Source organism: Marmota marmota, unplaced genomic scaffold (genome assembly GCF_001458135.2).
Source record: "Marmota marmota marmota unplaced genomic scaffold, marMar, whole genome shotgun sequence".
NCBI classification, from domain to species: Eukaryota; Metazoa; Chordata; class Mammalia; order Rodentia; family Sciuridae; genus Marmota; species Marmota marmota.
The window spans coordinates 6,623,606-6,641,904 of NW_026000082.1; the positions used below are offsets into that span (position 1 = coordinate 6,623,606).

The 18,299-nt window shown below is 37.7% G+C and overlaps 1 protein-coding gene across 1 annotated transcript in view; it reads left to right on the top strand.

Moving 5' to 3' along the window:
- Positions 1-669: 669 nt before the first annotated feature.
- CUNH1orf87 (chromosome unknown C1orf87 homolog) overlaps positions 670-18,299 on the top strand; it is a 75,381-nt gene continuing 57,751 nt past the window's right edge. Inside the window, exons 1-2 of the mRNA XM_048816302.1 lie at positions 670-826; positions 2,467-2,600. Coding sequence (XP_048672259.1) covers positions 2,494-2,600 — 107 coding nt within the window. The 5' untranslated portion in view covers positions 670-826; positions 2,467-2,493. The remainder of the gene's footprint in view (positions 827-2,466; positions 2,601-18,299) is intronic.

Consider the following 18,299-nt stretch of genomic DNA (forward strand, 5'->3'; position numbering starts at 1 on the left):
CAGCCCATGAAGTCTTTTAACATAAGAAAAAGAACAGAAATTTGTGATACGCAGATCTACATTGAAATCTTGACTTTTTCACTTTGTGTCTTAGATAATTTCCCAACACCCAAGCCTCATTTTTTTTTTGCTCTTTAAAATAGGAATAAAATTAATTTACTGATAAATGTTAATTTATAAGATAATAGTCATATAGCTCTAATAAGGGATCTAGTGTATGAATGGTACCCAATATTATTATCATTATATTATTATTTATTGTTGTCCCCAGTTTCACATTTAGGTCCATGTTATTGGTTTCCTTTGCTTTCCTAATGAGGAAACTTAACCTCAAGGAAAAGAAGAGATTTACCTAAAGCAATTTAGTAGAGAAGCAAGGATTAGAAGAACCTAAAGTTTAAGAACTCCAACTATGCAAATTTCACAACAGACAAAGAAGTCTAAGGGAAAGAGCAAAAAAGGGTGACCCACAGGTGAACCAGATGGGCTTCTAAGAAACACACACGTTTGAAGAAGCGCGAATGCAGTTGTGGTGCACCTGGGCTCCTCACCTGCCAGAGCCACGCCCCTGAGCACTTTCCCAGAGGAGGGCCCGCGGCCACCTACAGTGCAGGGAATAGGGTCTCCTCCCGGCGACAGCTTTCTGCGTCCTTGACGACCAGGGCGGGAGCAGCCTCCTCCAGCGAGCCAGGCGCTGTGATTGGCCAGATCCCTGGGCTCCAATCCCCACCCGGTCCGGGTCCCCCGGGGTCTCCTTCTGTGGCTTCCTTAGGAGAAGACCGACTGCGCACCTCTGAGATACCTGGGTGGGGAAACGCCAGGTCGGGTGAGACTGCCCTTTCATTCTCTCCCGGAAAAGGTCTCCTGGCTGACGTTCCACTGCTGGGCGCGGAAGGGACTTGACATTCACAAACTCTGGGCATTGCAGTTTCTAGACAGCTTCAGAGAGGCCGCAGGTGTCCTGGATGGCGGGGTTCACAGATTGTGGGGCTTTCCGCGCACTACGTGGAACTGGGGTCTTAGGAAGGATCCTGGTCTGCTCTCAGACCAGAGTATAGGAAAGACCTTTGTCCCTACTCTATATATGACCTTGGTAAGATCGCAAACCCTCTCTGGGCTCGCTGCTCAATCCTTAAAGCGAGCATTTGGAGTACAATGATTTCTACATGCCTCTTGGATTCTGAGAGGCTTCATAAGAGAATGGTCAGCCGGAGGCTAAGTTTACAGAATTTCTACCATTTCCCTTGGTGTAGCACCTGTTTAAACACCCAGTGCTTATCTCCAAAAATATCTCAATGTCAGGTTCATTGTTGTGGAAACGGATGGTGACAACAAAGTCCACTTTCCTGTGCACAGTGGTCCTTCAGGCACTGGGTCTCATTGCATTCACCCTAAGTCCCTGAGAGCATAAGTGGAATTATTGCGATTTTACAAATGGGAATAGTCGAATAGGGATGTTTTCTATGTCTGGTTTCTTCTTTGACCTCACAAGACTCCCATCTGATGGTTTATAGTGCAGGAAGGCAGAGTCATCTAATGACTCAGTAGGTCTGCTTCACAGAAAATACTGTCTGTTGGGAGTTCCAGCTTTGCTACTTACTGCATATGTGATGCTCAGTAAGTCACATAGCAACGTATACCCATTCCCTCAAGTGTAAAGCAAGACTTTGAATAGTAATAAAGAGGATCTGATACTTGTATTAAGAGTGGGATACCTGTATTCATATGGAAATTTCATCTTCAGTTTTTAAGAAGCATTGGGTAGGTCAGAATGACTTTTTCTTTCTCTTTTTTCCTTTTTTTTTCAACTCTTGTTTTTTAAGTGCCTTTGACTGAGGCTGTGAGATAATACAGTGCCTCTGACTGTGCTAAGTGAGATAATACAGGTGTGGGGGTGGCAAAATTCCACCTCCATTCTCTTAGGGTCCTGTCTGTGCCCAAGAATTAAATCTATTAATAGACAAAAAGCATATGAAATTATTTAATACCAGTTTTTTGTAGCATAGGAGCCCTCATAAAAAAAATGAAGACACAAAAAAGCAGTTAGAATCAGATAGTATAGTATGAATCTGACAAGAATAAAATATTGTGATGAAGCAACCGAATTATGCGGAGAGACTTAAAAGATAAGAATTAGTTCAACAGGGTCTGTGCAGAATTATTTCAGTATCAAGTTTCTCATCTTTGAGGATAAGGATGTTGCAACTTTCACATGGGAATTTCATCTTCTGTTTTTAAGGTTAGAATGACTTTTTCTTTCTCTTTTTTCTATTTTCTTTTTTTCAACTCTTGTTTTTCAAGTGCCTTTGATTGAGGCTGTCACTATGCCAGAGCATTCTTAATCCTTCCTAGGTAAAGCAGTGTGTTCTAGTATTTTTGATGTTGTTGCTTTTGTTATTAAAAAGGATTCTGAAGTTGCTCAGTGAAAAATCAAAAGGAATGATTTATTTATTTTTCTACCTCTAGAGATTTGAAGGCACTTAAGGAAGCATCATGTCTTCAGTTTGGAAGACTCCCCCTAGGTCAAATGCAATGCCCGATATCGTTGTGAAAATCATTGGAAGCAAACACTTTCGATACCTTGCAGACAAGCCAAAGATGTAAGTTTCCTGCTTTAAAAATATCTTTATTTCTTAGATGACAATGAAATGTTTTAACCCAGAAATTTACATTTTAAAAATGCCATCCATGGAAAATTAAGTCATTAAGATGCAGCAGTGGGGGTAAAACGGTGTTGATAACTTCTATGTGCACTGTTTTCCTGATATTTTTCATCTTTATAATTCCCCATACTCCTTAATTACTTGGGTTGGTTTTTCAAATAGATGGGAAATATGAGCATTATGAAATTTATAAATATTAATGGAGTATTGCTGCTTCTTTTCATCATGTTTGTAATCTACCACATGTAGTAATTTGGGGATAGGGAGGGAAAAGAGGGCTGTTAGTCAATTTGTTGTGAATTAAAGGAGTGGGATTAATAATGAATTATAAGTTGTAAGGTTTTCACTTACTCTTATTCGCATTGGATATTCTTCTAAGCAGCACCTTACAGAGCACAGGTGACATGTCTTTCTTCCCTTCCCATCATAGCCACAAGCAAGAACATTCCTATGTCTCAAAAAGTCACTAGACATTTGGCACAGAAGGGTATAACTGGCTCATCCTTGCAGAGTTTTGATGGTTCACAGAAGAAAAGCAAGTGTTAGACCTACCTTTCTTATAGAGGACACTCCATAAATATCAGCTAGTCAAGAAGTTTGCCTTTTCCTCCTGGGATTGTTTCCTTAGCAATTCCCTCAATTTCAGAAACCCACAGACTGAATTAATAAAAAAAGGTATGGCATCATTGAACATAGGTACAAGAGCAATGGTTACTAAACCTGACTCTCCTCAAAATTGACTTCAGGGTCCAACTCAAAACCAATCAAATCAAGACTCTCTAAATGCAGGTCACCAGGAATATGGTTACAAAGAACAGGCTTCACAAAGGCTGTTGGAACTCCATTGTGTTTTGCCTCTGCACCATCAGTATTGTCAGCCCAGAGAGATCCCAAAGTGAGTGCTGTCATCAGTGTCTGTCAGCACAGAGAAATGTGCTTGATAGTATATGACTGAGGCAGTGGAGATCCCTGCAAAACTGAGTGGTGTGAATTCAAATCCTATTTCTGGCCAGGCACAGTGGTGCATGCCTGTAATCCCAGCATCTTGGGAATTTGAGGCAGGAGGATTGCGAGTTCAAAGTCAGCCTCAGCAAATTAGTGAGATCCACAGCAACTTAGCAAGACCCTGTCTCTAAATAAAATATAAAAAAGGACTGAGGATGTGGTTCAGTGATTAAGTACCCTGGGTTCAATCCCTGGCACTAAATAAATAAGTAAATAAATAAATAAATCCTAGTTCTGTTCCTTCCTGGCCTTTGATATTGGGAAAGTGATTAACATTCCTGACCTCCAATTCTACATCTGTAGAGATTAAACAACACTTATTTAGTAGGGTTTTTGTGAGAGTTAAGTGAGAAAAAGTATACAAACACCTTTTCTGTGCATATGATGGTCCACATGCTTAAAAAAAATGGTTCTGCTATTATTACTGATGTATGTCCTGCTATGGAAATTTAAATGATTAATGAAAAATCAAATCCTTTTCTATGAAATACTTGCCATTGCTTTTATATTCTATGCCTAGCAGGCAGGTTATCTGTTTTGCAGATGAGGAAGCTAAGACACTATGATGAGGTAAGCAATCATTTCAAGATCTCTGGTTAATTCTCTCTAACTGTCAAGTAAGGAGAATTAGACACCTAGCTTAGAGCTCCTACCTGAAAAATGACATGAGCACTCTCCTGATTCCTTTGTTTCCTGAGATTGTTTGTTTAGCCTCATTCTATTCAAAAACATTCTACTTTTCCAGGTACATCAATTATAATATGTTTCTAAAATGAAAGGGTGAAAGAACCCTTGTCCTTTTATAACTGGGAAAAATTCACTGGATCATATGAGAAGGTACTCCATCTTTATTTTTAAACTTCAGGAACCAGGGAATAGATAAATTGTGAAATATAATATTTATCTCTTCTGTGACACTCTAAAACATGGCATTATTTTTATGTAGAAGGTGCTTTATGTTTCTATGAACTTGATACTATTACCAGGATGACATGAGACTATTTAGTGTGCTTTGCTAAAGTAACTGTGTATGGTTCAAAAATAAACAACTGTGAAATGTTTTTTGTTGCTGACGTAAGGAGAAACCTACCTTTAGACTGTCACGCATGTCCTAGAGTTCCTCCCCTTCAAAGTGTCTACACTCAAACCAGAGCCTGAGGGTCTTTGGGTTGAAATAGTTGAACCCATTAGCCAAAGTCTATACAAGAAGCACAAGTAACCACCAAAAAGGATAATCTGAATTAAAAGAAAATCACAAATTAATAATGGATAGAAAATAAATCTTCCAATTTTACACATGTGACTAAGATTTCTTGTAGGATACGTGTTAAAGATGGAATAATATACCAGACCTGAAGATTTAGCCAGCATTTGAGCTTGCTAAGGTTGCTGTAACAAGCTATCGCAAACTGGGTAGCTTAGGACAACAGCAGTGTATTATTTCACTGTTTGAGAAGTTTGAGGTCCAAAGCTCAGGTGTCTGTAGATCTGTGCTCCCTCTGAAGGTGCCAGGAAAGAATCTCTCTGTCTCAGGCCTTTCTCCTTGTTTCTAATAGTTCTCTGGCTTGTAGCATCATAACTCTAAGCTTTAGGGGTTTTTTCCCTGACTCCACCTAAGTTCAAATTTCTCTACTTTATGAAGACACCCATCAATTGGATTAGATTCCCTCCTTACTCCAGTAGGACCTCATCTTAATTCATTACATCTGCAATAACCGAATTTCCAAAGAAAGTCATCATTTAGGTGTGGAGATTAAGATTTAAACACAGGGACTTGGTAGAGACAATTCAACCTTAACAACCAATCTCCTATTTTATGAATGAGCTGAGACAGCAGAGGTCCATGGGCTTACAGCAAGCTGCTAAAGTTGTAGACCACTTAGAAAGAACTGAGACGGAAATGGAGCACTCCCTCCCTCTTCCCTAGGTTTAGCTTGTACAATTGTTTATGTAAAGGAAAATATGAAACACCTATTAGTATACAAATTTTCCACCAGGAGATCAGCCTAGGGAGATCAGAAAGCGCATCAAGTGGCTTGTACTTTGTGCCACCAACATTTATCTTTTAGATCACTTCCAAAGGAGCTTCCTTGCCTCTGATTTTCTTGTTCTCAATTCTGCTCTCTGAATCCTTATTGTTCAGTGTGTAGTTCATGGACTAGCAACACCATCCTCACCAGGGGCCTAGTTAGAAACAGAACCTCAGCACCATCTCCAGATGCACTGGGTCAGAATTTGTCTTTTAGCCAGATACCCAAGTGACTCTTATGCACACTTCAGTTTGAGAAGCCCAGTTTCAATTATGGCCAGAATGATCTTTCTAAAATACAAACCTGATAGTATTGTACCACCAGCAGCCCCAGATTTGCCTGCTGCTCCTGTGGCTCTCATAACACCTCTACAGATACTTATTGGTGACTTCACATACATCTCTTTTTCCCTCCTTTAACTGTTAATTCTATATGTACAACTATGTCCTCAGCACAAAGGACACAGTCTTGTACATGTTAAAAGCCCACTGCATGAGTTAGAGCAACATAGTTGCCAAAAAAACTAAAGATCTAGAAAGACAATACTTGGTTGCTTTAAATAAATCCAGATCTAAAGACCCATGCTATTAAAATAAGCATGCAGATGTTCCTCTGGAACCCTGATGAGTGAACTTTGATACTGTATCCAAAGGAAGATATGCCAGGTGACAGCAGACACATTTTTTTCCTTCATTTACAAAAAGGAAATAAGAGTGGGGAATAAAAATCACAGAGCCAGAGGCTTGTGGACCATCTCTGGCAAGTTGTAGGCCAAAGAATTAAGTATAGCATTAATTAGGAAAACGAAACTTGAAAGTGATGATCTCCAAGAGTTGGTATACGTTAACTGAAAACACTTTGGGCCACACTCATCCTGTTCCCTTTATTGAGGAGATCACTGCAACCCAAATGAAGGAAACAATAAAGACAGAGTATCTTTCCAGGTCAACAAATCACTAAGAACATCTTTCTCATAAAGTCCTGAGACAAGACAGAATTGTGCATTGAACACTATTGAGGTAGGTGACATCCTGTAATGGTCCAATCTAATCTGTGGAATTGTATTGAGTTTATACTCAATACAATTCCACAGATTAGATAAGTTATAAATAAAATAGGTTTACTTTGGCCCATAGTTCTGGAGGTCCAAGTTTGAGGACACATAAATGTTGATGGACTTCTTGCTGGCAGAGCCTAGCAATGGAGGAGAGCTTCACACAGCAGACACAAGTAGTGTGTGGTGTGTGTGTGTGTGTGTGTGTGTGCGCGCGTGCACATGTGCATATGTCTCCCCTTCTTATAAATTCCTCAGCATGCAATGGTGGGGCTTCACCTGATAACATTATCTAATCCTAATAACTTCTCAAAGGTCCTATCTCTAAGCACCATAGTCAGATTAAGTTTCCATCCTTTTAATACCCCACAATGGGGACTTAAACTCTCACATGAGTTTTGGAGTGAACAAACTATATTAAAGCCATAGTATATACCAATGTGGTGGTGATTAAAACAATTGTTATAAACACAACCAGCTGGAGGTAGGAAGGATTTGTTTGTGGCCATGTTTTTATTCAACAACTTTTGAATTCACAATCAAAGGAAGACAGACAAATGATTGTACATGTAAGGAAGTCTTGTCAGAAAAAAAAAGGCTAAAACTAACAAGATCAAATCAACAGAAAATATACACAAAGTTTGTCTTTAGATAAGTGGACATGTTTGTGATTATGTGGTATAAACGTCTGTTTGGTCTGCATTTGAGCTTCGCATGTACTGGGCATATCCGGCCAGAGAGATCTGAGGCCCTCTGCACTCAGCACTCTGGAGTTCTGTTCTTCATTCCGGATGCCATATTATAAGGGGGATCCTGGCACATTGAAAGTGGAGACAGCCAAGGGCATGATGAACAATCCATTGTGGTAGAACCAGGATGTGGCATGTGTCCCAGGGGAACGTTTAGAGAATCTAAATCTTGTTGAAGAGAAGAGGCATAGGTCCATTTCAAGAAATCCCTGTGAGAATCTTCCAGTGAATAAAGTTGATCTCTGTAGTTCTATCCAATGCCAAAATTAAGTGACCAAAGCCCTTTCTTATTTCACACATTTCTGTGATATAGCATTATTAAGCACAGGGGAAGCTTGCTGCAAACTTTTATGGGAAAAGGATAATAAATACATGTCATAATTTGCATTGATATTTATAGCCAAGAAATGTAAACTTCCAATATTTTCCTATATGACTTTTCTGGAGCCCATATTCTGTCATTTTTCAATCCCCCAAAGTCATTCATATAATAAGTTCTTTGTCTCTTTTCTTAAATGTTTCAAACTGAAACATTTCTAATTGAAACATTTCTAATGGTTAATGCTAACAGTTGTAGACGTAAATGCATGCATGAAATTCTTTCCACAAATATGAATGACACCTACTGAGTTCTAAACCTTGAAGGTAGAGCAGTCCACCTAAAGTTCTAATGGTTGGAGACACAAAACATGTAAGCAATGATCATCCAAATGGGGACAGTGCAATGAGGAAGAAGAGAAAGGGATTGTAGGGGTATATGGATCATAAAGGATATTTCTGGAAGGCCTCTCTGAGCAGGTGACTTTTAAACTGAAACTGTGGAGACATGCAACCAGAATTATCCACGAGAATTGTCTCAGGTTAGTGAGCAGTGAGCTGGCTAAGACTGCCTCAGCCTGCATCCCAGGGAGCAGGCCTCTGCTACCAATGTTCCCTAAAATGAGTAGGTTCTTTTCCCCTTCTGTTTCAGAAGAAAAGGCTGCAACTTTCCACAGGCCACAAGTTCTCCTGATATTGGGCATGTGGTTTTTCCATCAACCTCTAAAAATAGCACTTAAGTTGAGTGCATAGAGCCCAAGCAAATTTTTTAAAATCTAAGATTTCCTTGTGTTTTTCTTATAAAAAGTATGAAGTCAGTCAGAGAGGCCAGGAGGGCTAGACTTCTGGGCTGTGTGCCACCAGAGGAACTATGGGTTTCATTCTACCTATGATGGGAAACCACTGGAAAATTAAGAGCAGAGGAGAACTCATTGTATTTCTACTTTCTAAAGGATGTCTCTATCTAATCAGGGAGTGAAAAGAGAGACCATTCAGGGTTCCCTTATGGTAATCAAGGCAAGAGATGGTAGCTAGTTGTAGTCCCTAAATAAACTCTGAATAAACTTTTGTGACTTAAAAATTCAAGAGCAGTGCATGCTGTATGCATGTGTTGAAATATCACACTGTACCCCATTAGGAGGTAGAATTGTTATATGTTAATAAAAAAAAATTCAAAAAAAAAATAAATAAAAATTCAAGAATTCTACTTATTTATTTTAAAGAAAAAAATAGTCAGAATACTATATCTTTGTATCTTTGCTTTTCTCAGTACAGAATCTACATAATACCTTAATATCCATGAACTTAGTCTCTTCTTAAAATTGAACAATATCAGACACAATTGTCTCCATTTTCATGAGTTCAAAATTTTGAAATAATATATGAAAATCATGTTTCTCTTCAAAGCTTCACTGCATTAAACAGTTTCTTCATTACGCTTCTACAGTGACTTTTATTTTTTTTTGTTTTTGATTGTTTGTGTGTTTATTCTAGGCACTGTGAGAAGTACAAAGAAGAGACCATTTGGGTTCTATTATGGTGAAGACATTGTTTTTTACATCTCCTGAAGTGTAAGACCAAGGCATAGGTCCTTAAGAGTTCAGGGCATTATGAGAGTGAATGCTAAATGAACACTTTACAAAATAGGTGCCTACTGATCCCCAATCTGAGACTCTGAGATAAATGTTGTTATTTTTACCATTTGAAATTCTGTATTTTAAAAAATTCAAAGTCAAAAACAAAACAGTATTTACAACGTATATGATGAAAAAAATTAAACTTTTTGTTGTACAAAGAGCTCCCACAACTCAATAGGAAAAAGATTAACAGTCCAATTGCAAAACTTGGCAATAGAACTTGACAGAAATTTACAAAAGAAGAAATAAAACAAATAGGAGATACATAGGGAAATTCACATCACATGTTAATAAAATAAACAACAAGATTTCAACTCAGAGTTGACAAGGGTTTAGAGAAAAAAATACATGCTAATGGACCTTTTCAAGTGTATTTATCTAAAGCCTTAAAAGTTTTTGTACTTTGGCATGAAATATATATATATATATATATATATATATATATATATATATATATATATACACACACACACACACACACACACACACACACACATACACACACGCAATTCTGTAGAAATAATTGTGGATAGATATAATGGTTTAGTTTCAAAGATATATAAAAAAGTGTAAGTTAGAATGTATAATTAGAAATCCAAATTATGATGCTCCAGGGAGGGTTTGGTTAGTAAAGAACTAATTATAAGACATAGGCTGAGATTAAGAGACCATAAAGTACAATGTATGAATTGTGGTCTACTAGAAAACAGCATGGAGATTCCTCGAAAACTTGGAATGGAACCACCATTTGACTCAGTTATCCTACTCCTCAGTATATACTCAAATGACTTAAAATCAGCATACTACAATGATGCAGCCACATCAATATTTACAGCAGTTTAATTCACAATAGCTAAGCTAGGGAACCAACCTAGATGCTCTTCAACACATGAATGGATAAAGAAAATTATGTATATATACACAATGGAATAACACTCAGCCATAAAAAAGAATGAGTTTATGATTTAGCAGGTAAAAAGATGATCTGGAGACTATTATGCTAAGTGAAATAAGCCATTCCCAAAAAACCAAAGGCAGAAGGTTCTCTCTAATATGTGGATGCTAACACACAATAAGGGGTAAGAGGGAGTAGAAATTCATTGGATTAGACAAAGGGGAATGAAGGAAAACAAAGGGGGATAAGAATAGGAAAGACAGTAAGTAGAATGAATTGGATATAACTTTCGTATATTCATATATGAATATATGACCAGCGAAACTGCACACCATGTACAACCATAAGAATGGTATCCTAATTAGAAAAAATAATACTCCATGTATGTATGATATGTCAAAACTTATCAAAAGCCTAGTCTCATGTCCATCTAAAAAGAACAAATTTTTTAAAAAATAAATCATGGTCTAACATCTGCAAGATTGGTACCAGCACTAGGTCTGAAAAGATAACTGGAGGAGAATGTTACTAAAACTAAATGGAGGAAGCATTCTGTAGCTCAGGCCACCTTGAGAAAAGTCATAGCCATTGGTCAGGAGACACAGGTAACCTGAGTCAGTGCAGAGAGGGAACCACCTCCTGCCAGGGCTATCTATTGGCCCAAAACAACCAGAATTAGAGGACATGGCAGCTGTTGAGAGAGTCCATACAGTCTCTGAGATGGAGAAGAATGTCAAGGATCTGAGAGCAAAAAGAACAAATTTTACAGAGCAGCAATGTTTAAATGAATAAAAATTTGGCAACAAAAATAATCTTCAATGCATAGGATACAATGAGATACTATTTAGACATTTAAAATATTATAGTGACATAAGTATTAATACATTGATATTCATATTTTCAACTGGATTTTTTTAAATTAAAGATTACAAAGCTATATAGTTTTCCTTTGATTTACAAGCAAAACAAAATAAAAGTTTCTGTAAATGTTTATGAAAACTTTTTTATAGATAATATAACACCTTGTCACACTTAGGTTAGCCAGTTAAAATTTAGAAATAATACAAGTTTATACTTCTATGATATACTTTTAAATCCATGTTTTCTCCATATATCCCTGACTTAGTTCTACCAAGTTAGATAAAATAACATACTAGTAAATACTGTTCTCATTTCCAAAGACTATGTGGATGCATTCAGGGGCCAGTACAGAGCCAGAACTTTTATTCTACATCTTGAATTGGTTAGAAGATCTGACCCGGAAACTGTGCTCTAAAGCATGGAGATAATTGTTGAAGAGGTCATGCAGTGGCACAGTTATTTTGTTTACACTTGCTAAAGTCAAACTGGAGAGAATGCAAATGCAAAGGACACTGAATTTCAAGCTGGTAGTGATTGGTTCAAAAATTTAGAAGCTGTGCAGTCTGAAGCCCCTGGGGATAATTCACCTGGGTACATCACGATACAACAATGTTTAGGGGGGCGGTTCCCTGTAAAATTAAGGAAGCCTGATTTATAAGAGTTTATTTGAATGCTAATTAATCGTCCTTGTTTTTTTTTTTTTTTTTAAGTGAGGGATTTCTAGAATTTGTATTTATCATGATGAGATGTAACAAAGTTGGAGACAGATTTCATTAATTCCTTTTTGATCTATTTACATAGCCTTTCCTCAGTTCCTATGTACTGTGACACCTTGTTCTTTTGAACATTAGATTTGCCTGTGGGTAAAGAAAGTTTTAGAAGCCCAGAGGAAAGAACATCTCTTCTGTACCTAGGTGATGAGGGAGGTGTTTTTAACAGTAAAGAGCTTTACCTTGTGACTAACACAGAACTACCATTTGTCCAGGGTTCTCTGAGCACCAGGCTGGGAGCTCAATATATTATCCATCTTATCTTGATAAGATTTATTTTTCTCATTTCAAAGGAGAACCTAAAAATTGGAAATGTGAAATAACTTGTTAGGGTCTGTGAACAAGTCTGAATGGCACCTGGCAAAATGCCAGAGGGAGTGGTTTGTGAAGTAACACCAGAGAGCCATTAAGTGTGGAGATTCCTTATTGGTTGACTGATGTATCTAGTTTATGCTAATTTAAATAAGCTGTGTAAAATGTATAAATACCTCTGTTCTGCAATAAACGGCTTCCACTCCTGCTGTATCAATCTACACAAGTTGTTCGTCACCCCCCGGTTATTTTGCTGCAGCCGGACTGCGGCAATAACTTGCCCAAAGTCACACAGCTTAATTATGTTTGGGGCTGGGATTCAAACTCAAGTCTTTGGGACATAAATTGCATGGCCAGGTAAGTACTATATACTGTACTGCCTGAAACTATAAGTAAATTTAGAAATATTTTAGAAAAGGACTTCATTTTGTTCTCCATCCTGTTGTTTCCCAAACTTTGGTGTACATAGGAATCATCTGAAATGTTTTCTAAAAATATAAAGTTTCTTGTCCTGTTTCAGAAACTCCACCTTAATAGGTTCACAATGATACATTCCCTCTTTTATCATCCAGTTTCCCTCATGATTATGGATGGGCAGTGAGGGCTTAAATGTCAGAAACCACTGCCTTTTTCTCTAAGAACAAGCCCACCCTCCCACCTGGAATAGTTCTCCATCCCATATGCTCGTTCAGAGGCTATTTCATATGTCATTTCCTTTAGGAGTCATTTCCATCTTCCTTAAGCAAATTTTATTTGAACTTCCCCTATGGTTCCATGTCTCTTTTTATATAACTTCTATTTTTTCTATGATCACACTATATTATACATTTCTGTTAAAATGCCTGCTTCTCTATTTAACTATGAGATCTTTGAAGTCAATACATTATAAATACAATGTGTATATTGTACACCCACCCAAACTCTACTAAGAAGGGTATCATGCATAGTTAAAAGATGGATTTAAAAAAACATTAGAGGTCCAAATTTATCTATCACTGCAGTTTTGTATATAAGTGAGGATAGGCTGCAGGAAAACAGAAATGTTGAGATGGGATTTTTTGTAAGTTAAAAATAAATCATATAAAAGAACAATTGCTATTTGATTTAGTTATTAATTTTGCAGCCATCGCCCTAATTTTGAGATATCACTTTTATTCTGTGAAATACTGAACTTCAAATGCCATGAAAAATAAACTTGAAATATTTTCATTACTATGAGAATTTTTCTCAGTGTTATGAAGAAAGAAATGAGCTACTCTGGGAATAACTTTGGGAATGTAATGAATTCCCTTTCTTAGAGAAGGTACAAACCAAGATTGAATGGTCACTTAGGAGTTCTGCAGGAAGACTAAGTTAGACGATGGACTAATTGACTTTCTATGACATTTTTCATTAAATTGATTAAATTTTAAGAGGAAAAGATAATTTTAAAAACCCTATTGTTTTATGCTGGATAGTTTGTAAATTATGAATATGAAACTGAGGATTTGGCCCAAGGCTTAGTTCTCTACTACCCAGCAAGGAGACCTTGGACAATTTACTTAACCAATTTGGTCATTTGGTTTTCTCCCCTGTATACCTTTGTGACAATAAAAGCTACTTTGCAGATTATTAGGATAAAATGGAAGAATTTATATGAATTTACATGTGATGACTGACACATGCATTTAGCACACATCAACTAGTGACGAGGAAATGACTTGGGGCAAAATTTGGAAGCTGAATTAATTTTAAGACGTGAGAAACATACTCACCTGTCCAAACCCAAAGAATGGGCTCAGAGACACAGGTATAGCAAAAAGCAAGATTTACTTTAATGACGATCTTAAAAGATCCATGTCTTGCAAAATCTGGTGTCTGGGGGAGAACAGGCACACATAGATCAGGTACAAGGAGCATTTTATCCTGTAGAGCGCAAGGTCCCTCCCCCATTTCCTCCTTGTCTGAGTACTATGGGGTATACAGTCTTTTCCACCATTGCCTAGGTTTCACTGTCTCTTATTAGGTTATTTAAAGAAATATACTTATAGTCGTCTCCACTTTCCTTTGTCCTCTTGTGAAAGGAAAGTCCTCTTGGATGGAGTACACAGTTTATCTCTGTTGGTCAAGTCAGGCCACTTTCTCCTCGCCTCCTGTTTGTCAAGGGACTGTGAATTTTTCTACTCCGGTATTAACTTCTTCTACACTTTTCATTCTGTTCTCCCCTCCAGCAATCTTTCTTACATCCCAAGTCATTTTACATTTAAAGGTAAATACTGTATTTCAAATTGGAACACCAGACTCTCTATTTTTCACAAAGATCTTTCTGAAGACCAAATTTCTATGATAATGATGCATTATATAGCTCCATGGCAAAGAAAAAAAAAAAAGAAAGAAAACAGAAAAAGAAGAAAGAAAAAAGAAAAGAAAAAACCCTTGTCCTTCCTCATTTGCTACACACATTAGCACAGGCTTCAAGTTTCAACTCCCCTGTGGAGTTGGGTAAGATTTTTCAGCTGTTCTCCCTTCCCTTTCCTATTTTATTTTTTATTGTCTTTTTTTTTTTTTTTTTAAGAAAAGTCTGGTTGTGTTGATGAGCACTTATCACTTCTAAATAAGAGCATGCTTTCATTTACTGAAATTAGATCCCCATTCACTTCCCTGGCACTGTCCAGGCTGTCTACTCCAGAGGGTTTAGGGCCTGTTAGTTGGCGCACAGTTGGAAATTGGGGGCATTGAGTGGCTGCCAAGGCTGGCAGACCTTTAAGATGGCATCTGGTGACCTTTTGCTGAGCCCCCTGGGTCGTTCATTTGAGATTTTATGTTCCCGGCAGGGGTGTAATCCAAATCAAATGTGAGATCTGGTGAGGTGGAGTTACACAGGCGGTAGGACCAACAGGGATCCCTACATTGCCTTGGGCAGAGGAGGCTACTACAGGCCCTTACCATCCTCTTTCTAACCCTGAGACTCTAAGCTCTGGTAGAAGGTGGCACTGAAGGGCTGGTTTACAGATAGAGCTCAGTGTGAGAGAGGGAGCAAAGGAACTGTTTTCTCATTTATTTATCATTCGGCAACAGCACAGCAATCCTCCCTAATTGCCCTAGTTCCTGGATGACACTGAACTCTTCATGGCACCTCTTGGAGCAGCCGGGGGAGGTCGGAAGTACGTATGCAGAAGCTAGCTGTGTGGCGCTTCCAAGAATCATCCATGGCATTCTTTCCCTTTCTTTTGAAATGGCAAATTTCTATTTTCAGTAATGTAGGTAGCTAGCGCACAAGCCTGGAGGGAAGAACTGTGAGTTCGTGAACAACATAACAACAAATGTGTGCTGTGGGATTGTTTGTGCTAACCACAGGCACAGGCTGTTTCTCAGCGACAGTCATTTTCATGTTAATTTTTAAAGTGCTACGTATTTTTTTAAACAGCTTTTACTTGAAACAGATTTTACAGGTTATTTTTGGTTTTACATCCACTGTGGCTGTTTTCAAAGAGAGGCAGATACATTTCAGAATTTCTCAGGCCATTCTGTCCTGAGACTGCCCAGAAAAGGGTTTTGAGGGTAATTGAAACAAACATAACATGTAGTCCTTGCTTCCATCCAGCAGAGAATTTCTATGCTCCACAACTATTTCTGCCTTCAAAACTTGCACTTCCTGCTTTGGTTGCCTGCTTTTCTGCTTTCTGCTCCTCCAGAATCCCAAACTTTGGTGGACTGTCTACATACTTTATTGGTATATAAGATCTGAGTTTGCAGGCAACCAAGTAAACTTGGGTTTAAAACCTAAGCTCACTACTGAAAAGCTATGCAGAACTGGACAAGTCACATAAACTTTCTGAGCCTTGATTTCTTCATCTTAAAATAAGAATAACATGAACACCTGCCTATGGAGTTGATAAATAAATTAAGGTATATAAATGGCTATAGTGTGGCTATCATATAATTAAAAGCTCAATAGCACAATTAATTTTTATAATCATTGCAGACCATAGTTATTTCTCTTTGTTCTTATCTTCAAACAGTACTGATTCTTTATAATATTCATTTGGCATTTATTTATATGCTAACTAATTATGTTTCATATTTTTATGTAATTTTCATACCAACTTCTTTTAACACTTTAGAGAAATATATCTACATTTACATAAAATACACTTGTCAAAGCCAACCACACAATGATATGATATACCAACCACACAAATATGATATACCCATTCACCAAACACCCAGATCAGGAAAGAATAGACCAGTATCCCAGAAGACCCCCACACTCTCTTCGGTATTCTGTATCTTACAAAGATAACCACCATCCTGTCTTGTAGAATTGTTTATATCAATTGTTGACTTAATTGTTCATGTTATTTTTGTGCAGCCAAATGAAAAGTAAGTTTGTTGATGTCAGGGAACTAATATCTTTTCTCACATCTCAAGAACTGTGTGTATATATATATATATATATATATATACATATATTTCTTATAAGATTCCCATCTTGCACTGTTACCCTTCCTCTGAACCTGTCTTGGAAAGTCCTAGTCATAGGTGAGCTCCATGAAGACTAGTGTTCAATCTGGAGGAGAGTATCCAGCCGTCCAACTGATACTACAAAACCTGTAGTCTCCAACTTAACTGGCCCCTGTCTTATTTTTCTGATCAGTTCTCTTCCACTCTTCAAAAACCATCTGTCTTTAATTCTGACTCTCTATCTCACTATTTTACCCATGAGACCTAACAAGTAACTGTCCCTTGTTATCAGAGGAAAAAAACTCAAGATGTCGGCAATCTCACCAGCCTCTTATTACCACAAACAAACAGTTGCCTAGAAACACCCATCTCACTAACACCTTTCCCTGATGTTCCCTTCCTGCTTCTTTCCTCTTAGTGACATTCCATCTACTTTGGTCAGATTGCAATTCATCAATGACATCCTCTCCTTTCTCCAGGTCTGCCGGCTCTTCACCATTGGCCCGTTAATGTGCCCAGGTCCCTGCCAGCTTTAAACATGACAGTAACCAAGCGCCATCTGAAACTTACATTCCACATCTACTCCCACCCTATCTTTCCCTTCTTACAGTCAGAATCTTCACCAAGGTCTTTATGCCTCCTGTCTACCATTTATCCCCTCTCTTTCTTCAGCTCCTTCAGTCTAGGATTCACCTCCATTATCTCATAGGATCCCCCCGCCCCCCGACACACACGCAACATCCTTACAGCTAAACCACATAGATCCTTTTCAGAATTTACCTTTCTCAGCAGTGTTTGAAATTGTTGTCTCTTCACTCTCCCTGGATTATCCTCTTTGCTTGGCTGCCAAACCCCTACTCTCCTTGTTTCCCTCCTACTTTACTGGAAATTGCATTTTAATCTCCCTTTAGGGAGCCCTCTTCCCTCCATAAACATGCTTTCCATCAGAGTTCTTTCTTAAAATTGCTTTTCTTCTACGCTACCACTTCTACAACAGGATGACCATAAAAAAATATCCATTCATTCAAATCACTGCCTCTCGTTTGACCTTATTCAAATCAGCAAAAGTTTTATTCTCAGATAACATGTCATGCTTCAAAGTGGATTCTTTGCACCATATCAAAGGAACAGCCAATACTTAGCCTTCTGGTGGAAAGCATAGCTACCTTGAATTTTATTTTTTTTATGATTATAAAATGACATGTTCTCATTTAGAATAATAAGATATAATATGACACATATAGGGCACAATTTTTCATTTCTCTGGTTGTATACAAAGTATATTCATACCAATTCGTGTCTTTATACATGTACTTTGGATAATAATGTCCATCACATTACACCATCATTTCTAACCCTATGGCGCTTCCCTTATTATCCAAAGTATATGTATGAAAATATGAATTGGTGTGAATATACTTTGTATACAACCAGAGATTTAAAAAATTGTGCTCTATATTTGTAATAAGAATTATAATGCATTCTGCTGTCATATATAAATAAAAAATAGTTTTAAAAAAGATATAATATTATATAATGTATTAAAGCGCAGTATAATACCC